This window comes from Aquarana catesbeiana, linkage group LG12, assembly GCF_042186555.1.
Source record: "Aquarana catesbeiana isolate 2022-GZ linkage group LG12, ASM4218655v1, whole genome shotgun sequence".
NCBI classification, from domain to species: domain Eukaryota; kingdom Metazoa; phylum Chordata; class Amphibia; order Anura; family Ranidae; genus Aquarana; species Aquarana catesbeiana.
Window position 1 is genome coordinate 186,370,049 of NC_133335.1, and position 21,024 is coordinate 186,391,072.

Genomic DNA, 21,024 nt, shown 5'->3' on the forward strand with positions numbered 1-21,024 from the left:
GTTATACTTACCTGCTCTGTGCAGTGTTTTTGCACAGAGCAGCCTCGACCCTCCTCGGGTCCCCCACCGGCCCTCCTGGTCCCGCTACTGCTGAGTGCCCCCAGAGCAAGCAGCTTGCTATGGAGGCACCCAAGCAGTCTTACTCCCGAGCCACTGCTCTGCATGTCCATACACACACAGAGCTGGATCAAGATGGGGCTCGGGTAAGTATTGGGGGAGACTGGGGGGTGCTGCTGCACACAGAAGGTTTTTTATCTTCATGGATAGAATGCATGAAAGTAAAAAACCTTGAGCCTTTAGAATCACTTTAAACAGAGGCTTATGGGGACTATGACACATGAGAAGCTCACTTCCAAACCTAATGACACACTACATTTCTCAAGGTTTGGGATCTGAGGATGAGCTATAATGATCACTTGAGCGTGGACCGCTCCTTACTTTCAGTGTGATCGGATACATTAATTATGGTGGATGCTGCCGCCTGGTCGGGCCTCAGAAGAAAATCTCTGTGTCTTTGTCTCCCCTTTCTCTCTTCTTTTTTTCCCATGTCCAATTTTTTCTTCTGTGCGTGTTCTTTTCCTCTTCCCTTCTCCTTTTCTACCTCACTGTTTCTATTTTGTCTTCCTCTTTTCTAGTTTTAGTGTCTCATGAGTGAATTAATTCGCTCCTTCCACTCTCTTTCCACTCTCCACAGGGACACATTACAACTGGAACTTAAACATTTTTTTTTTACTTTTTGCTATAAAACTTACTTATCCAATAAAAAATGTAAAAAAATCTAATTTCTTCATACATTTAAGCCAAAATGTATGCTGCTAGATGCCTTCATTAGAAAAAAATCCCTATACGCTTATATTAATTGATTTGCGTGAAAGTTATAGGGACTGTGATAGTGTGACGGACAATCTGACGCTAACTGCCACTGAGTGTGAACTGACTAGCTGCCACTAACATAACCGGTCACACGAATACAGTGATCAGTACTAATACTATACTCTGTAAAAAATCCAATGACATCTTTTGTGAAACAGATAGGCCTTGCACCACTAACACACACTTGCAAGTGGTAAAGTAAACCTATTAAGATAGAAATGCAAGGGAAACTTTTGCTTACTACTGAAAATGCTATTTGCTGGACTGTCAGGCCTACCTAGGGACTCACTATTTGCTGTATCATTGATCTGTAACAAGAGTACAGGTCAGCGATATCAGAAAAAAATGAGAATTCCTGATTTTCACACTTGTCCTGAGCCAGCGCTTTCGAAAGAACTGAAGTCAGAGGGTCAGCATGAGAGCCAGAAAGATAGCACTTTGAGAAGTGGGTCCAAGGCAGCCTCTGCGTCTCTCTCAGTTCTTTCTTACATCTTTACATGCATATATACAGTATAAATAACAGTCGGCTCAAAGCTTGGCTTGTTATTGGAGTTTTATCCCCTGACCCATCATATTCATCCTTTGTGCTGCTTATTTCTTCATCATATGACAAGTATTTAACTCATACGCTTCAAACAAGATTTGAACACATTATGCTGTCATTAAATGAGCCATATCAACTTAAAAGATACCTTCGGGGTATTTGTAGTCACTGGTTACATCCTTGCGTTCAAAGGTACCAACGGCTTTGGTGCTGGTGAGCTTCCCTACAGCTGCAGTATCAGTGTAAACCTTTCTCTTGGTTCCATCTCTGCTTTTTACCCAGGTTACTGTGTCTGCATTCACTTCAGCAAACACAAATAGCGTATCGTGAGGTTTGTCTACATCTCCTTCCTTCACAGCATACAATGAGGTTGGTCCCAATCGGTATTTACCTGTATGAAAAAACAGTCATGTATTGTTTGTTAGTATAACATGATTAGATCTGTGTTTAGATACGTGTTAAAAATTATGGAATGTACTACTTCATAAGAAAGTTATTCTCCTTAATCTTACATTACATACACAGGACACAGAATTAAGGTAAAATTGCTTCAGGAGATCAGAGAAAACAAAGTTGTAAGGACAGCCCAAAATAACCTTTCCCAGTCTTAGCATGCCTTGGTTTTATGCTATTGTCCTAGGAGAATGAACATCTCTCCTCTGCTAGAAGGAAAAGCTTTACTTTACTCAAAATGTATTTTTGCCACTAGCACGTTTCTAAAGTTGCTGCAGAATCAGAAGGCGATCATTTTGAAGCTTTCCAGATCAGCTGATTCTTGGCATTGCCATGCTGGCACAGCCTCTCCCACCACCCCCTCAGTAGATTCCTCTGATGGGGTATATGGGCTACACGACTACCTCCAGTGATGAATCACAGATGGGATGGTAGTAGGCCTTTCTTGCTTCTGCAGTTTTGCTGTGAGTACCCCTCCTGGCAATACCTAGAGTATGACCGTTCACAAGCGCAATGGCAGCAGTCCCGAAGCCCTGCCAGTATGCAATCCTCTAACTATTTAGTTGGGGAGGGGGGGCAGATAGGGAGTGGGGCTTGCACTGTAACTTTTAAAGAACCTGATGCTGATAGCCCAGATCGTTGTCTCCTGCTTGATTTGCAGTATCCCGGGTCTTCCTTCTCTTAAAAGAGCACACAACTTATTAACGATCAGTGCCACCGGGAAGTGCCACTTAGGCGACACTGATCAGTGTATTGTGATGGTGGGGAAGGGACCAATGGTTCAGCAGGAAGGATTCCCTCATCCACATGTCATTTTTTTTCTTAAACCCTCTGGTTGAACGAAAAAAAATAATAATGTATGGACTGCTTTACTTTTGGCTTCTGTATGACGTAACATTAATTTGGGTGAGTTCCTGGGACAGATGAGGTTCCCAAATATCCTACACAGTATAGCAGTATCTTTTCGAAAGATTTTGGATACTCTGTTTTCCCAGATCTCGCTCGAAGGGCTGTTACGTCACTTTCTTCAGTTTGAAATTTAGGATGTAAGTTAAGTATATTTTCTAACTTTTTATGCAGGGTTTTTGGCAATAAAACTAGGATGATAAATAGACAGGGTAGCCCTGATGTAATAAGGGGGTTTTGCAAAAGAATAAAAGGTATTCTTTAGGCTTTGAATTTGTAAATCTAACATGCCAGGATTCAGATCTGCTGATCTGTTGTTACCTAGTTCCAAACGGATCAAATTATTACATAAGTAGATGCTATTGTCCACCAAATGTATGTAGCTATCTATTATTATTATATTATACAGGATTTATATAGCGCCAACAGTTTATGCAGCACTTTACAATACAAAAGGGAGACAATTCAGTTATGCCGCGTACACACGGCCGGAATTCCCGACAGAAAAAGTCCGATGGGAGCTTTTGGTCGGATATTCCGACCGTGTGTATGCCCTATCGGACTTTTTCTGACGGACTTAGATAGAGAACATGTTCTATCTTTCCGTCGGAAATGCCGACAGAGGTTAGCCCGTTGGCAAGTCCGACCATGTGTATGGGGCTTTATAATACAATAAAATACAAGAGGATTAAGAGGGGCCTGCTCAGAAGAGCTTACAATCTATCTATCTATCTATCTATCTATCTATCTATCTATCTATCTATCTATCTATCTATCTATCTATCTATCTATCTATCTATCTATCTATCTATATCTGTCCATCCAGTATATGTAAATAATAGAAATGTACTTTATGTGTATTTATACAGAGCACATTTTTTTTAATCTCAGTCACACACCCTCGCTGAGTTCCTGTGGAGTTGCATCATATATTTGCCATCCACCATAATTGGGTCCAAGATCCTTTCTTGCTAAATAGGCTTCATTCCATGCATGGAAGTTCCTAGGAATAGAAAAACATATACATCATAACTAAAATAAAAATGAACACTTCTGACCTACTGCAACACAATTTTTTGAATGGGCCCTCAAATAATCAACTTATTAAAGGATTAGTCTATCCAAAAATATATATTACAATTTTGGTAGATGCTGGAGAGTAAAACTAATTGACAATTTCTTATTTCTCTTATATATTTATCTCAGGGACTCCATTGGTGTTATATCTGCAACCGAGTTCCTGAACACCTACTGTAATAATTAGGAGAGCGTCACATTCTCCTTGTTGACATAATAGAATAAGATTTCCATACCAGTATGGGACTGTTACGGTACCAAGAATGAAAACAAGGATTTACCTAAAAAAAAAAAAAACACACCGTAGAGAGAGTAAATGATGATCATCTTGGGTACATCTAATTTAAGGGATGCCATACCACAAAGTACAACTATTGTATAGACACATCACTCTAATTCATCCCAAAGGTGTTCTATAGGGTTGAGATCAGGACTCAGTGCAGGCCAGTCAAGTTCCGCTACCCCAACTCGATCATCAATGTCTTTATAGACCTTGCTTTGTACACTGTGTGCAGTCATGTTGGAACAGGAAGGGACCATCCCCAAACTGTTCCCACAAAGTCGGGAGCATGAAATTGTCCAAAATGTCTTGGTATGCTGATGCCTTAAGAGTTCCCTTCACTGGAACGAAGGGGCTAAGCCCAATGCCTGAAAAACAACCCCACACCATAAACCCCCTCCACCAAATGATTTGAACCAGTGCACAAAGCAAGGTCCGTAAAGACATGGAAGAGCGAGTTTGGAATAAAGGAACTTGACTGGCCTGTACAGAGTCCTTTCCTCAACCCAATAAAAAACACCTTTGGAATGAATTAGAGCGGACACTGCAAGCCAGGCCTTCTCGTCCACATCAGTGCCTGAAATCACAAATGCACTTCTGGAAGAATGGTCAAACATTCCCATAGACACACTCCTAAACCTTATGGACAGCCTTCCCAGAAAAGTTGAAGCTGTTATAGCTGCAAAGGGTGGGCTCATTTCTCATCAAAAGTATTTGTGTTGAGATGTTGTGTTACACCCACTTAAAGGGTCATATGAAGTGCCAATCGCAATCTAAAGACAGCTTCCACTAGAACACAGAGGGGTCTTTGGTGGATTGTAGGGGGAGAAGGAAAAGGGAAGTATACCAGCTCAACAATTATGAAAAATGTATATATGTGAATATACTCAAACATAACCATCTTTTTTAATGTGATGTGTCTATACAAGAGTTGTACCTTGCAGTATGGCTTCCTATCCCCTAAATAGGATGTGTTGGTGATCAGCGCCATCTTTAATATTGATTGGACCCTGGGCAAACATTTTCTTGGGGCCCCCCTCCATGCAAATTTTCTCTCCACCCCAACATTCCAAAAACACACGTAAACTTATGTATTGAATTGTATTGTAACTGTACCGTCTGCCCTCATGTTGTAAAGCGCTGCACAAACTTTCGGCGCTACATAAATCCTGTATAATAATAATGATGATGAGGGTGGGGAGATAAAGTAGTCCAGGATGATGGTTAGGGGGGGTGATAGCGGAGTGCAGGATGATGGGGGGGAGAGATAGGGAAGTCCAGGATGATGGGGGAGATAGGAGAGTTCATGATGATTGGGGGGGAGAGATGGGGGAGTTCTAGATGATGCGGGGGGTAATAGTGGAGTCCAGGATGATGGGGGGAAGGGGGAGATAGAGGAGTCCAGGATGACACACAGGGATTGGGAGTGTGTACCGTGAGGTGTTTGTATCATACAGGGCACAGAAAAAATCAGCACAAGGGGCAGTAATTGCATATTCTCCCCCCTCCCCCAAAATAACCATCTATTGGTCACCTCTGCACACCACTTTGCTTACCTCTGCACCCTCATCCACAATTCACCTCTGTACCCCCCTCCATCCACAGCTCACCTCTGTACCCCCTCCATCCACAGCTCACCTCTGTACCCCCCTCCATCCACAGCTCACCTCTGTACCCCCCTCCATCCACAGCTCACCTCTGTACCCCCTCCATCCACAGCTCACCTCTGTACCCCCCTCCATCCACAGCTCACCTCTGTACCCCCCTCCATCCACAGCTCACCTCTGTACCCCCCTCCATCCACAGCTCACCTCTGTACCCCGCTTCCATCCACAGCTCACCTCTGTACCCCCCTCCATCCACAGCTCACCTCTGTACCCCCCTCCATCCACAGCTCACCTCTGTACCCCCCTCCATCCACAGCTCACCTCTGTACCCCCCTCCATCCACAGCTCACCTCTGTACCCCCCTCCATCCACAGCTCACCTCTGTACCCCGCTTCCATCCACAGCTCACCTCTGTACCCCCCTCCATCCACAGCTCACCTCTGTACCCCCCTCCATCCACAGCTCACCTCTGTACCCCCCTTCATCCACAGCTCACCTCTGTACCCCCCTCCATCCATAGCTCACCTCTGTACCCCCTCCATCCACAGCTCACCTCTGTACCCCCTCCATCCACAGCTCACCTCTGTACCCCCCTCCATCCACAGCTCACCTCTGTACCCCCCTCCATCCACAGCTCACCTCTGTACCCCTCTCCATCCACAGCTCACCTGTGTACCCCTCTCCATCCACAGCTCACCTCTGTACCCCGCTTCCATCCACAGCTCACCTAGGTACCCCCCTCCATCCACAGCTCACCTCTGTACCCCCTCCATCCATAACTCACCTCTGTACCCCCCTCCATAGCTCACTTCTGTACCCCCCTCCATCCACAGCTCACCTATGTACCCCCCTACATCCACAGCTCACCTCTGTACCCCCCTACATCCACAGCTCACCTCTATACCCCCCTCCATCCATAGTTCACTTCTCTAAACCCTTCCATCCACAGTTCACCTCTGTACCCCCCTCCATCCACAGTTCACCTCTGTACCCCTCCATCCACAGCTCACCTCTGTACCCCCCTCCATCCACAGCTCACCTATGTACCCCCCTACATCCACAGCTCACCTCTGTACCCCCCTACATCCACAGCTCACCTCTATACCCCCCTCCATCCATAGTTCACTTCTCTAAACCCTTCCATCCACAGTTCACCTCTGTACCCCCCTCCATCCAGAGTTCACCTCTGTACCCCTCCATCCACAGCTCACCTCTGTACCCCCTCCATCCACAGCTCACCTCTGTACCACCCTTAATCCACAGCTCACCTCTGTACCCCCTCCATCCACAGCTCACCTCTGTACCCCCTCCATCCACAGCTCACCTCTGTACCCCCCTTCATCCACAGCTCACCTCTGTACCCCCCTCCATCCACAGCTTACCTCTGTACCCCCCCTCCATTCACAGTTCACCTCTGTACCCCCCCTCCATTCACAGTTCACCTCTGTACCCCCCTCCATCCACAGCTCACCTCTGTACCCCTCCATCCACTGTTCACCTCTGTATTCCACATTTACGTCTGTACCCCTCCATTCACAGCTCACTTCTGTATCCCCTGTCTACCTCTGTACCACCCCCCATCCACAGTTCACCTCTGTTTCCCCCATCAACAATCACCTCTGTATCCCCCCATCCACATTCACCTCTGTTTTTCTCTGTCCATCTCTGCACCCCCCCCCGTCCACCTCTGTACCCCCCATCCACATTCACCTCTGTTTCTCTCTGTCCATCTCTGTACCCCCCTGTCCATCTCTGTACCCCCATCCACGTCCACTTCTGTACCCCTCTATCCACAGCTCACTTCTCTATCCACCTTACACTTCTGTACCCCCATCCATGTTCACGTTATACTTTAACACCTTCCCCTCCGGCCTATTGTAAAATGACAGCCAGGCGGGAACATTGTTGTTCTGGGAAGACATCAGATGGCATTCTCCCAGGATCGCGTCTCACTCCAGTGCGATCTCTCACCCACTGTGTCCAGCTGACATGGTCAATGACAGATCACTGTACTGGCCTGATGCCCGTACCATGTGACCACTGTGGCCAATCACAGCAGATCACATTACAGTTGTAAACAATAAAAGGCTTTGATTTATGTCTTTCATTCTGTACTATTGTGATGAGCTCTGTGATTGGTCACAGTCATTACATGGCCAATCACATCTAATCACAATAGTAAACACCCAGATAGCGAGGATAACTTGCCACAAATTTGTTGCAGTGTTGAATTGTAAGTCTGTTAACGTGCTGCACAATTTCACTGGCAATTTGTACACTGGCAGAGCACTTGAAGCACAATTTCTAGTTGAAACTTTTCCAATTTTCAGCAAATTTGCGTGGCAAGTCTTTAGCAAGAGCAAAGTTGCAATGGTTAGTCTACAGCAAGAACTCTGCAAGTCTAAAGCATTAAAATTCTGCCACAGTGACCCCTGTGGTGGGATGACTTTTCACAACATAACTGAACCAGAACTTGCAGCAGACTTGCAGAATGTTTGCAAAGAAAGTTGATCTGGAGTCATGCAATGCTGACTTGCTGCAATTGTGCAACGAACTTGTGAAGAATGGCAAGTCTAGGAATAGCTTAGCAATTTATTTTCAAACTTTCAATCTCAATTGCTTGCTATCTGGGCACTGAATGAGTAGTTTTCATGCAAAAAAATGGTTGCTTATAACTGTAAAATTCATAGTTTGAAGCTACCATAGTGTGTAAAAAAAAAAAAAAAAAATCCTGATCATCTCCCCAGAGTAGTACAGTGAGCACTGTATTACTATGGCCACTGTATGGCCACAGTTTTTTTACATACTGTCACCAGTCAGTGTCCCTGATCACCATACACCAGTTATATGATGATGCTGTACTGCACTGGTGACAGTATATAAAAGAATAAAAAAAAAAGTGACAAAAAAGTACAACTTCAAAAAACTTGCCATGCCTGTTACTACATACATTGGACTGCCTACTTTCCAAAAAGGGTCATTTGGGGCATATTTGTATAGTCCTGGCATTTTCGGGTCTCAAGAAATTAGATAGGCCGTCAGTACATAAGGACTGATCAATTTTCAGGTATATGTACCATAGTTTATGGACTCTATAACTTTCCTACTGACTAAATAATATATACTGATTTGGGATATTTTCACCAGAGAAATGTAGCAGAATACATTTTGGCCTACATTTATGAAGAAAGCTTATTTATTTGTAAAATGGCATAACAGAAATGAAGAAAAATATTTTATTAATATATAATATATTTATTATTTTTTTTTCAAAATTTTCTGTCTTTTTTCATTCGTTTTGTAAAAAAAAAGAAAGAAAAACAGCATTGCTGAAGGCAGAGCTCCAACCCCCTCTCCAAAAATTGAAAGTCAACAGCTACAAATACTGTAGCTGATGACTTTTAATATTGGGACACTTACCTGTCCAGGGATCCCCCCGATGTCGGCACCCCAGACGATTTTTCAGTCGGCTCTCGTGTGCTGCTGCCACCATTCCTTGTAAGAGAAAGCCTTGCAGCTTCACAGCCGGTTTTCTACTGCACATGCACGAAGCGTGCTGCGCTTTTCTGAATGTACCGGCGGCGGTGGAAGAAGGAGGGGGCGAACTTCTGGCGAGGTCTCCCGGATGTGGGGACAGGTATCTGTCAAAAACAGGTACCCACTCCCCCCGAAAGGTGCCAAATATGGCAGTGGAGCGGGGGAGGAAGCAAACAAGTGGAGCTTCCCCTTTGGGTGGAGCTCTGCTTTAAATACCACTCTAAGAAATCTCTATGTGTGCAAAAAGTTTCACATGGGTACAGTATTGCATGATCGCGCAATAGTCATTCAAAGTGTGACAGCGCTAAAAGCTGAAAACTGGCCTGGGCAGGAAGGTGGTAAAAGAGTCCGGTATTGAAGTGGTTAATGCCAGTGACAGGCCGCTATATTTATATATCATTTTTAGATTAGGCCAGGACTCGTCAAACCTTTTTATACAAAGCAGTACTGTACTGTGCCATCAAACGCAGCCACTGTGCCCATCAATCGCAGCCAGTGTAACTGTGCCCATCAAATGCAGCCACTGTGCCATCAAATGCAGCCACTGTGCCCATCAAATACAGCCACTGTGCTCATCAATTCTAGCCACTGTGCCCATCAAACGCTGCCACTGTGCCATCAAATGCTCCCACTGTGCCATCAAATGCTCCCACTGTGCCATCCAATGCTGCCACTGTGCCATCCAATGCTGCCACTGTGCCATCAAATGCTCCCAATGCTGCCACTGTGCCATCAAATGCTCCCACTGTGCCATCCAATGCTGCCACTGTGCCATCCAATGCTGCCACTGTGATCCCCCCCCCACCTGCTCGCCATCTGCCTGGCATTTACCCTGTCTCTGTGGGGCAGCAGGTGACGGCGAGCGGTGTCTTCCATGCGTCTTCTCCCCTCCATGCGTCTTCCCCCCTCCATGTGTCTTCTCCTGTTCTCTCCTACTGTCCTCTCCTATGATTGGACACCTGATAGGCGTCCAATCACAGCGCCGGACGTTTCAGCCAATCAGGCGACCGGTAACAGACCCGGCAACCTGACTGGATGAGAAGCGGGTCAATGTTAGCAAAGCGAATTCCTTCGGCTTTGCTAACATTGAGCTGAGTGACAAGGAACGCACAGCGTTGCACCCGCTTTTCACTTTTTTGGACGCCTATTAGAGCATACGGCTCTAATCAGGTGCTTCCAAAAAAAACACCCCCATCGCTGTAATTCAGGTGCCCAGTGACCGAAAAGGGGCCGGACACCTGAATAGGGGGTGTCAGCAGCGACCATAGATAGATTCATGTAATGCATGAATCTATCTGTGGTGATTAGACAGTGACAGAAGGGGGGGGGGGCGCTCCTGCGCCCTTATGGACGCACCACCACTAATACAAAGGATCAGTTTATTGTCCTTCAGACTTCAGAGGGGCCGGACTGTGGCCAGAGGGAGAGGACATTTTCCTGGCATCAGTGGGAGCAAACATCACCACAGTTGTTATTAGGGGGAGCAATTGTACCCCATCGCTGGCATCATTGGGTGGAATAGTGACCCAAGATTGGTGTCAGTGGCAGAAATTGGGCCCCATAGTTTGTGTCAGTTGGCATAATAGTGTTTTGTACCAGGTGGAGTAATAATGCCCAAAGGCTGGGTAAAGGCCAGCAACGAGCCACATCTGGCCCTAGGGCTGCAGTTTGGAGACCACTGGTTTAGACCATAGTTACATTTAAAGGAAACCTGTGCTGAAAGACGTACGGTACACTACGGTTGCTGTCATTGCTAATCTCTTCTTCAGAAATCTCTAACTACCCAGCTGTCATGCTTATCCAAGGGCTTCAATATGTCTTGCTAACCAGAACCCGCTATGCATAATAAATGCTCTGACTGCATACTTGTTTAGGTTTAGTGACCCTAAATGTATTGAACCAGAGACAGTCAGACGACTAGCATTTTTCAGAAGGTTAGCACTGGCAGACTACATACAATATTTATTTTAAACTAAAATTGCCTTGGATCTCAACAATTTACATTTCACAGATCAGAAATGTAAATGATCAGCCATGCTCATCTCTAATCTCCATTTTTGAATATATTAGCATTCAACAGACAACCTGCATATGATAATTGCCAGTTAGCAATATCAGTAATTCTAAAATTTTTCTGCAAGAGGATTTAATTTTAGGTGTGTTCTTCTTAGAAACAGAGATGTTGTGATAAGCATTTCATTGTAAATAGTTCTGTTAAAAATGCATATTATTTATGATAATTATCCATGCCAACAAAGACATCCCCAAAAATGAAAGCCCAACCCCATTTTTTTTTTAGTTCTGAATAGAATGGGGAAATGTTAGAACCTCTGTCAACTATCTAAGGCCCCTTTCACACTGGAGCGGTTTTCAGGCGGTATTGCGCTAAAAATACCGCCTGCAAACCGCCCCTAAACAGCCTCCGCTGTTTGTTCAGTGTGAAAGCCCGAGGGCTTTCACACTGAAGCGGTGCGCTGGCAGGAGAAGAAAAAATCTCCTGCAAGCCACATGTTTGGAGCGGTGAAGGAGCGGTGTATTCACCGCTCCTAATCTGCTCCTGCCCATTGAAATCAATGGGACAGCGCGGCTATACTGCGGCAATACCGCCGCTATAGCCTCGCTGTACGAGTGATTTTAACCCTTTTTCGTCCGCCAGCGGGGGGTTAAAACCGCACCGCTAGCGCCCGAATACCGCGGTAAAACAGCGCTAAAAATAGCGCTGTTTTACCGCTGACGCCCCCTACCACCCCAGTGTGAAAGCAGCCTAATAGGATCTGTGACCTTGTTTATAAGGTTGCTTTTCACTTCTTGTCTGGTGTCAGAAAAAGGAAAAATCTTTCAATAAACATAAGCATCAGTATATTTTATTAATATATAATATATTTATTATTTTTTTTTCAAAATTTTCTGTCTTTTTTCATTCGTTTTGTAAAAAAAAAGAAAGAAAAACAGCATTGCTGAAGGCAGAGCTCCAACCCCCTCTCCAAAAATTGAAAGTAAACAGCTACAAATACTGTAGCTGATGACTTTTAATATTGGGACACTTACCTGTCCAGGGATCCCCCCGATGTCGGCACCCCAGACGATTTTTCAGTCGGCTCTCGTGTGCTGCTGCCACCATTCCTTGTAAGAGAAAGCCTTGCAGCTTCACAGCCGGTTTTCTACTGCACATGCACGAAGCGTGCTGCGCTTTTCTGAATGTACCGGCGGCGGTGGAAGAAGGAGGGGGCGAACTTCTGGCGAGGTCTCCCGGATGTGGGGACAGGTATCTGTCAAAAACAGGTACCCACTCCCCCCGAAAGGTGCCAAATATGGCAGTGGAGCGGGGGAGGAAGCAAACAAGTGGAGCTTCCCCTTTGGGTGGAGCTCTGCTTTAAATACCACTCTAAGAAATCTCTACGTGTGCAAAAAGTTTCACATGGGTACAGTATTGCATGATCGCGCAATAGTCATTCAAAGTGTGACAGCGCTAAAAGCTGAAAACTGGCCTGGGCAGGAAGGTGGTAAAAGAGTCCGGTATTGAAGTGGTTAATGCCAGTGACAGGCCGCTATATTTATATATCATTTTTAGATTAGGCCAGAACTCGTCAAACCTTTTTATACAAAGCAGTACTGTACTGTGCCATCAAACACAGCCACTGTGCCCATCAATCGCAGCCAGTGTAACTGTGCCCATCAAATGCAGCCACTGTGTCCATCAAATGCAGCCACTGTGCCCATCAAATGCAGCCACTGTGTCCATCAAATGCAGCCACTGTGCCCATCAAATGCAGCCACTGTGCCCATCAAATACAGCCACTGTGCTCATCAATTGCAGCCACTGTGCCCATCAAACGCTGCCACTGTGCCATCAAATGCTCCCACCATACAAAGTTTGTAATGCTTTCCCACATTATTAAAGGTTCACCTTTCTTCACATTTATTTTTCTTCTAAATTCCAGCTCCCCTATGTACCAATTTAGCATTAATGTACTTCTTTTGCAAAAATAAAACAGCTTTCCATTTATTCTACACAAGCTTACCTCACTATCTTCATAGCTGTTTGAAAACACTGCTCAATTACTTATGCCTTACTTCCTGAACAGACTTTAGAGCATGAAACAGGAAGGATTTGACCAACTAATTAACTGTGCTAATGAGGTCAGCTGGTCAACTCTTTCCTGTGTTATGACCTAGTCTGACCAGGAAGTAAGGCAGAAGTAATGGAGAAATGTTTTTAAACAGTCATACTCAAACAGTGAGGTAAGCGTGTGTAGAATAAATGGAAAGCTGTTTTATGTTTGCAAAAGAGGTACAGTAATGCTCTATTGGTACATAGGGGAGGTGGAATTTAGAAAAAAAAGTGAACGTAGCCTTTAAATTCTGAAAATAAACGGTTTCGATTAGAGTTGAAAGGTGAACTCCAGGAGAGTGGCTAAATAGTTAAAGGTTATTGCTAACCTTTTTACAAAAATTGAAAGGGTGAACTTACCCCAAATATCCTGGCTGCCCCTCCAAACCCAACTACACATAGCTGCCATGATATCCCATGCCTTATAGTGAGTATCCATCATAATGCTTGCAATGGCATATTTCTTATTTCATGAAAAGGTGAACTGAAAGTGATTCTAAAAGGTAGAAATGAAAAACAAAACAAAAACACAAACATACTATACTTACCTGTTCTGTTCAGGGGTTTTGCACAGAACAGCCCGGATCCTCCACTTTTCGGCTTCCCTGCCGGTGCTTCTGGCTTCTCCACCCTCCCGAGTGCTCCCGTAGCAAACGGCTTGCTATGGGGCACTCGTGTGTGCTTGCTCTCAAGCTGGCTCTGTGTTTCTATTGACACACAGTGCCGGATCAACCCCTCCCCCTGCTCCCTCCTCATTAGTTGTAATTGACTGTAGCAGGAGCCACTGAGCAGAGAGACAGTCGGGAGAGCCACTGCTCTCATGCACATCGCTGGATCAAGATCAGGCTCAGGTAAGTATAAGGGGAGGGGGCTGGGATGGGAGCTGCTTGCCAAAGGTCCTCTACCATAGTGCATAGAATGATGAAAGGATTGCATCAACATAATTCCTGCAGTTTTATCAACTGCACATTCATGCTGCAACTTTCCCCATTTTACCACATCATAAAGGTGTTCTGTTGGATTCAGATTCAGCGATTGGCCTACCATCAGTGTACCTCTGTGAAAATCAAGTTTCATAAATCCAGGCTACAATTTACCAGGCTTTAACTGTCCAGTTTTAGTGACCCTGTACTTTCTGTTATTGTCTGTCAGGAGTGGAACCCAATGTGGTCTTCTGCTGTGGAAGCCCATCTGCCTCAGGGTTTAATGTGCTGTGAATTCTGAGATGCTTTTCTGCTCACCATGGTTGTAAAGAGTCAATTTCTGAGTTACTACAGCCTTTTTATCAGCTCATCCAGTCTGGCTATTCTCCTCTGCAGGTCTACAGGTGTTCTTAATAATTTACTCAGTACACACACACACACACACACACACACAGATATATATATATATATATATATATATATATATATATATATATATATATATATATACACAGTATCTCTCAAAAGTGAATACATCCCTCACATTTTTGTAACTATTTTATTAAATCTTTTCATGTGACAACACTGAAGAAATGACACTTTGCTACAATGTAAAGTAGTGAGTGTACAGCTTGTATAACAGTGTAAATTAGCTGTCCCTTCCAAATAACTCAACACACAGCCATTAATGTCTAAACCGTTGGCAACAAAAGTGAGTACATCCCTAAGTGAAAATGTCCAAATTGGGCCCAATTAGCCATTTTCATCCCCCCGGTGCCATATGACTCACTAATGTTACAAGGTCTCAGGTGTGACTGGGGAGCAGGTGTGTTTAAATTTGGTGTTTTCGCTCTCACTCTGTCATACTGGTCACTGGATTTCAATATGGCACTTAATGGCAAAGAACTCTCTGAGGATCTAAAAAAAAAAAAAAAGATCACTCTGCATAAAGATGGCCTAGGCTAAAGTAAGATTGCCAAGACCCTAAAACTGAGCTGCAGCACGGTGGCCAAGACCATAGAGCCCTTTGACAGGACAGGTTCCACTCAGAACAGGCCTCACCATGGTCGACCAAAGAAGTTGAGTGCACATGCTCAGCGTCATAAACAGGGATAAAACTTTTTCGCAGAAGAGAGTTTACTAAGACTCGTGGCCACTCATTAAAATTAGAAGAAAAGAGGTTTAACCTTAAACTACGTAGAGGGTTCTTTACTGTAAGAGCGGCAAGGATGTGGAATTCCCTTCCACAGGCGGTGGTCTCAGCGGGGAGATTGATAGCTTCAAGAAACTATTAGATAAGCACCTGAATGACCACAACATACAGGGATATACAATGCAATACTGACACATAACCACACACATAGGTTGGACTTGATGGACTTGTGTCTTTTTTCAACCTCACCTACTATGTAACTATGTAACTATGTCATATCCAGGGGTTGTCTTTGGGAAATAGACGTATGAGTGCTGCCAGCATTGCTGCAGAGGTTGAAGGGGTGGGGGGGGGGGTCAGCCTGTCAGTGCTCAGACCATACACAGCACACTGCATAAAATTGGTCTGCATGGCTGTCATCCCAGAAGGAAGCCTCTTCTAAAGATGGTGCACAAGAAAGCCTGCAAACAGTTTGCTGAAGACAAGCAGACTAAGGACATGGATTACTGGAACCATGTCCTGTGGTCTGATGAGACCAAGATAAACTTATTTGGTTCAGATGGTGTCAAGCATGTGTGGGGGCAACCAGGTGAGGAGTACAAAGACAAGTGTGTCTTGCCTACAGTCAAGCATGGTGGTGGGAGTGTCATGGTCTTGGGCTGCATGAGTGCTGACAGCACTGGGGAGCTACAGTTCATTGAGGGAACGATGAATGCCAACATGTACTGTGACATACTAAAGCAGAGCATGATCCCCCTCCCTTTGGAGACTGGGCCGCAGGGCAGTATTCAAACATTATAACGAACCCAAACACGCCTCCAAAATGACCACTGCCTTGCTAAAGAAGCTGAGGGTAAAGGTGATGGACTGGTCAAGCATTTCTCCAGACCTAAACCCTATTGAGCATCTATGGGGCATCCTCAAATGGAAGATGGAGGAGCGCAAGGTCTCTAACATCCACCAGCTCCGTGATGTCGTCATGGAGGAGTGGAAGAGGAGTCCAGTGGCAACCTGTGAAGTTCTGGTGAACTTCATGCCCAAGAGGGTTGAGGCAGTGCTGGAAAATAATGGTGCCCACACAAAGCATTGACACTTTGGCCCAATTTGGACATTTTCATCTAGGGGTGTACTCACTTTTGTTGCCAGCGATTTAGACATTAATGGCTGTGTGTTGAGTTATTTTGAGGGGACAGCAAATTTACACTGTTATACAAGCTGTACACTTACTACTTTACATTGTAGCAAAGTGTCATTTCAGATATTTACAAAAATGTGAGGGTTTTGTGAGATACTATATACATACATATACACACACACACACACACACACAGCTATACCAGCTTCAACTCTTCTGGGAAGGCTGTCCACAAGGTTTAGGAGTGTGTCTATGGGAATGTTTGACCATTCTTCCAGAAGAGCATTTGTGAGGTCAGGCACTGATAAGGATGAGAAGGCCTAATGCCCCATACACACGAGCGGAATTTCCGTCGGAAAAATCTTGGATGGTTTTTCCGACGGAATTCCGCTCAAGCTTGACTTGCATACACACGGTCACACAAAAGTTCTCTGAACTTTCGACCATCAAGAACGTGGTGACGTACAATACTACAACGAGCCCAGAAAATGAAGTTTAATGCTTCCGAGCGTGCGTCGAATTGTTTCCGAGCATGCGTGTTTTTTTGCGCGTCGGAATTGCATACAGACGAACGGAATTTCCGTCAAGAACTTTTTCAGTCGGAAAAATAGAGAACCAGCTCTCAATCTTTTGCTGGCGGAAATTCAGACAGAAAAATTTGGATGGAGCATACACACGGTCGGAATATCCGACCAAAAGCTCTCATCACACTTTTTTTGATGGAAATTCTGACCGTGTGTATGTAGCATAACTCACAATCTCCGCTCTGATTCATCCCAAAGGTATTCTATCGGGTTGAGGTCAGGTTTCTGTGCAAGCCGGTCAAGTTCCTCCACCCCAAACTCACTCATCCATGTCTTTATGGACCTTGCTTTGTGCACTGGTCCAAATCATTTGGTGGAGGGGGGATTATGGTGTGGAGTTTTTTTATTAGGGGTTGGGCTTGGCCCCTTGGTTCCAGTGAAGGCACTCTTAAGGCATCAGCATACCAAGACATTTTGTACAATTTCATGCTCCCAACTTTGTGGGAACAGTTTGGGGATGGCCCCTTCCTCTTCCAACATGACTGCACACAGTGTACAAAGCAAGGTCCATAATGACATAAATGAGCACGTTTGGGGTAGAGGAACTTGACTGGCCTGCACAGAGTCCTGACCTCAACCCAGCAGAACACATTTGAGATGAATTAGAGCAGAAACTGCAAGCCAGGCCTTCTCGTCCAACATCTGTGCCTGACCTGACAAATGCGCTCCTGGAAGAATGGTCAAACATTCCCATAGACACACTCCTAAACCTTGTGGACAGCCTTCCCAGAAGAGTTGAAGCTGTTATAGCTGCAAAGAGTGGGCCAACTCAATATTGAACCCTACAGACTAATGCCGCGTACACACGATCAGGATTTTGGTCCGGAAAAAGATATGAATTCTGCTCAAGCTTGCCTTGCATACACACGGTGACACAAAAGTTCGCTGAACTTTCGAGCGTCAAGAATGCGGTGACATACAACACTACGATGAGCCGAGAAAATGAAGTTCAATGCTTCCGAGCATGCATGAAATTGTTTCCGAGCATGCGTAGGAATTTTGCGTGTCGGAATTGCTACAGACGATCGCATTTTCGGATAGGAACTTTTTCCGTCCGAAAAATTGAGAATATGTCCTCAATCTTTTGCTGTCTGGAATTCGGCCAGCAAAAGTCCGATGGAGCATACACACAGTCGCATTTTCCGACCAAAAGCTCTCATCGGTCTTTTGCTGGCTGAATTTCCGATCGTGTGTATGCGGCATTAGACTGGGATCCCATTAAACTTCATGTGCATGTAAAGGCAGGCATCACAATACTTTTGACAATATAGTAAAATATATATATATATATATATATATATATATATATATATATATATTTCTTGTGCCATTTTCTTTTAGATTTACCAAAACCATATAATATGAGGTCAGATCTAAACACTTTCAATTTGTATGCAATCGGACAGGCTTTTGTACTACATAGTTGAAGGTCAATCTAAAAGAAATTTAATCAGAAAATAATATATTGTATGGCCAGCCTAAATCTCCCCCATGAGATTGCAGACAGCGATAAAAACCTGACATAGGATAAAAAGTTTTATTTTAAGTCTAATAGTCCAACAACAGTTTTTTTTTTTTCATTAGGTGCACCTGAGACACTTACCAAACGCTGTCCTGACTCTCATATTCATCCCTTACACCATTTTCATCATAGACCTCATCAACAAGGAGATTTCCATCAGTGTCATGAGCAGACTGGAAATTTATGATTACACGGGCTGGTATTCCCAAACATCTGAGCACTGGGCAACAAAAGAAAAAAAAATATTATTGCAAAACTATTTTCCATTTATTCATGTCATGTAGATGTCCATTAGAACGTCTTTTCATAGATTGAAAACTTTCTCTAAGTATATTTATACAATATTAATCGTATATGTTATAAATATATTTTTTATGCTCTTGTTGATTATGGCTGTTCAACTAAAATAGTTTGTATTTCAAATTTATTTTGGGCAGTTTGGGGTTGAAAGCCACCCTGTCAGGTCTTTTTATACCCTTTCCTCTTGTCTTTGCAAAGTGCTCACAGCCAGGACAAGCTGCAGCTATGAATCAGCCCTCTCCTTCAAAGCTGTTGTCAGATCAGCCATGGCAGGAGGAGGGGGGGGGGGGCAGGTTGGAACTTGAAATATGGTAAGAAAGTACTTTGCTAAACAAAAAATTATAATGACAGATCTTTTTCAAGTTATGTGTATTTGATGGGTTTGATAAAGAAGAGCAAACATATTTTAGAAATCTGAGACAGATTTTGAAATTTTGTCAGTGCTTTATTGCTTTCCATGTCCCATAGCTGTGGTGAGGGAGATTTACACTTTTAGTCTGATTTAGACTTCTATAAAATGTAGGTTTAACTATCAAAAGTGTCACTGTATGCTGTACTAAACTTTTTATCTGACCTTCAAATAATTGCATTTGTTATTTTGAAAAGCCACCATAGAAAAAAGTGGTTAAAAAGCACTGGAGAGTTTAACTAATCATTTGCACATTAGGTTTACATAGAGGCATGGCGGAGTGTGCCCTTTGTGCTAAATGCTTTCTCATCTCAGAAAGTTGGTGCCTCATATCTCAACCTTCCCCACCAAAGTTCTACTGAAAAGGATTATACTGCTAGTCTAAATAATTTTGAAAAGCTGCACCTGTACAAAGTACTCCTGCATATACCCAGCACTGCCCAAATCTGACCGGTCCTCTCTGCATCCATTGGCGGAGAATGGCAGCACTTCCGTTCCATGTTGTTGGGCTCACTCCACCACTATAGTCTCCGCTCCATCTCCCAATAATGACTCCATTGTCATCATTGCTGTTCACCTATAGAATATATTCAAATTACTTTGTCGAGTTTATTTAGAGTTAAATCTTTCTAATTATGACAAGTTAAATTTATTTCACCCACCATAGCACTTAGTACTCTTCCCACGTAAATGGGATCATTTCTGCGAGACACATCTGTAGCTGGGTTCCTCTTGTAGTCTAGACTCTTGTCAAGCATGGAGAGGGTGATGTTCAATATGTCTTTTTCAAACTGTGTGAAGGTGATTAAAACAAAATAATATACATCTCAACCAAAGTCACAATTGAAACAGTGATGTCATAAATAAATAAAGGCATATAGTAGAGGCTATACTCACAAATATGGTATATCTAGGCAAGAAAGCTATTTAGGACAACGTTTAGTGAGAAGGATGACTCCACCATGCCTCACTACATTTTTAATATGTACATTTTAAATTAGATCTCAACTCTTAACTGGACAGAAATTAGTTTTCTAGATTATGTGTATCATAAACAATTGCCATTTTTTTATTTTACCAAATATTGTCTTTACATTTTTTAAATCCTCTTTTGCATCGCCTTCAGCCTCTTCTTGCCTATATACTGTACACTTGCTCCAGCATTGGCTGCACATCGTTGCTCGGAAGCAGCTTCCTCACAGTGACAACGGTGGATCAGGCCTGCACTACGTGTGTCAGCACAGCTGCTTGTAGTCACCGCCAGAGAAGCAAGGAAGAAACACCAGGTAATACTTGTATAGTTACATAGAAGGTGAGGTTGAAAAAGACACAAGTCCATCAAGTCCAACCTATGTGTGTGATTATATGTCAGTATTACATTGTATATCCCTGTTACGGTCGTTCGGGTGCTTATCTAATAGTTTATTGAAACTATCGATGCTCCCCGCTGAAACCACCGCCTGTGGAAGGGAATTCCACATCCTTGCCGCTCTTGCAGTAAAGAACCCTCAACGTAGTTTAAGGTTAAACCTCTTTCCTTCTAATTTTAATGAGTGGCCACCTGTCTTGTTAAACTCCCTTCCACGAGAAAGTTATATCCCTATTGTGGG

The 21,024-nt window shown here is 43.9% G+C and overlaps 1 protein-coding gene across 1 annotated transcript in view; it reads right to left on the reverse strand.

Annotated features, from left to right (window-relative positions):
* Window positions 1-21,024, reverse strand: part of LOC141113283 (protein-glutamine gamma-glutamyltransferase E-like) — a 65,070-nt gene that overhangs the window by 22,135 nt on the left and 21,911 nt on the right. The window contains exons 5-9 of the mRNA XM_073606315.1: window positions 20,077-20,205; window positions 19,820-19,991; window positions 18,787-18,925; window positions 3,676-3,779; window positions 1,566-1,808 (exon numbers count right to left, since the gene is read on the reverse strand). Coding sequence (XP_073462416.1) covers window positions 1,566-1,808; window positions 3,676-3,779; window positions 18,787-18,925; window positions 19,820-19,991; window positions 20,077-20,205 — 787 coding nt within the window. The remainder of the gene's footprint in view (window positions 1-1,565; window positions 1,809-3,675; window positions 3,780-18,786; window positions 18,926-19,819; window positions 19,992-20,076; window positions 20,206-21,024) is intronic.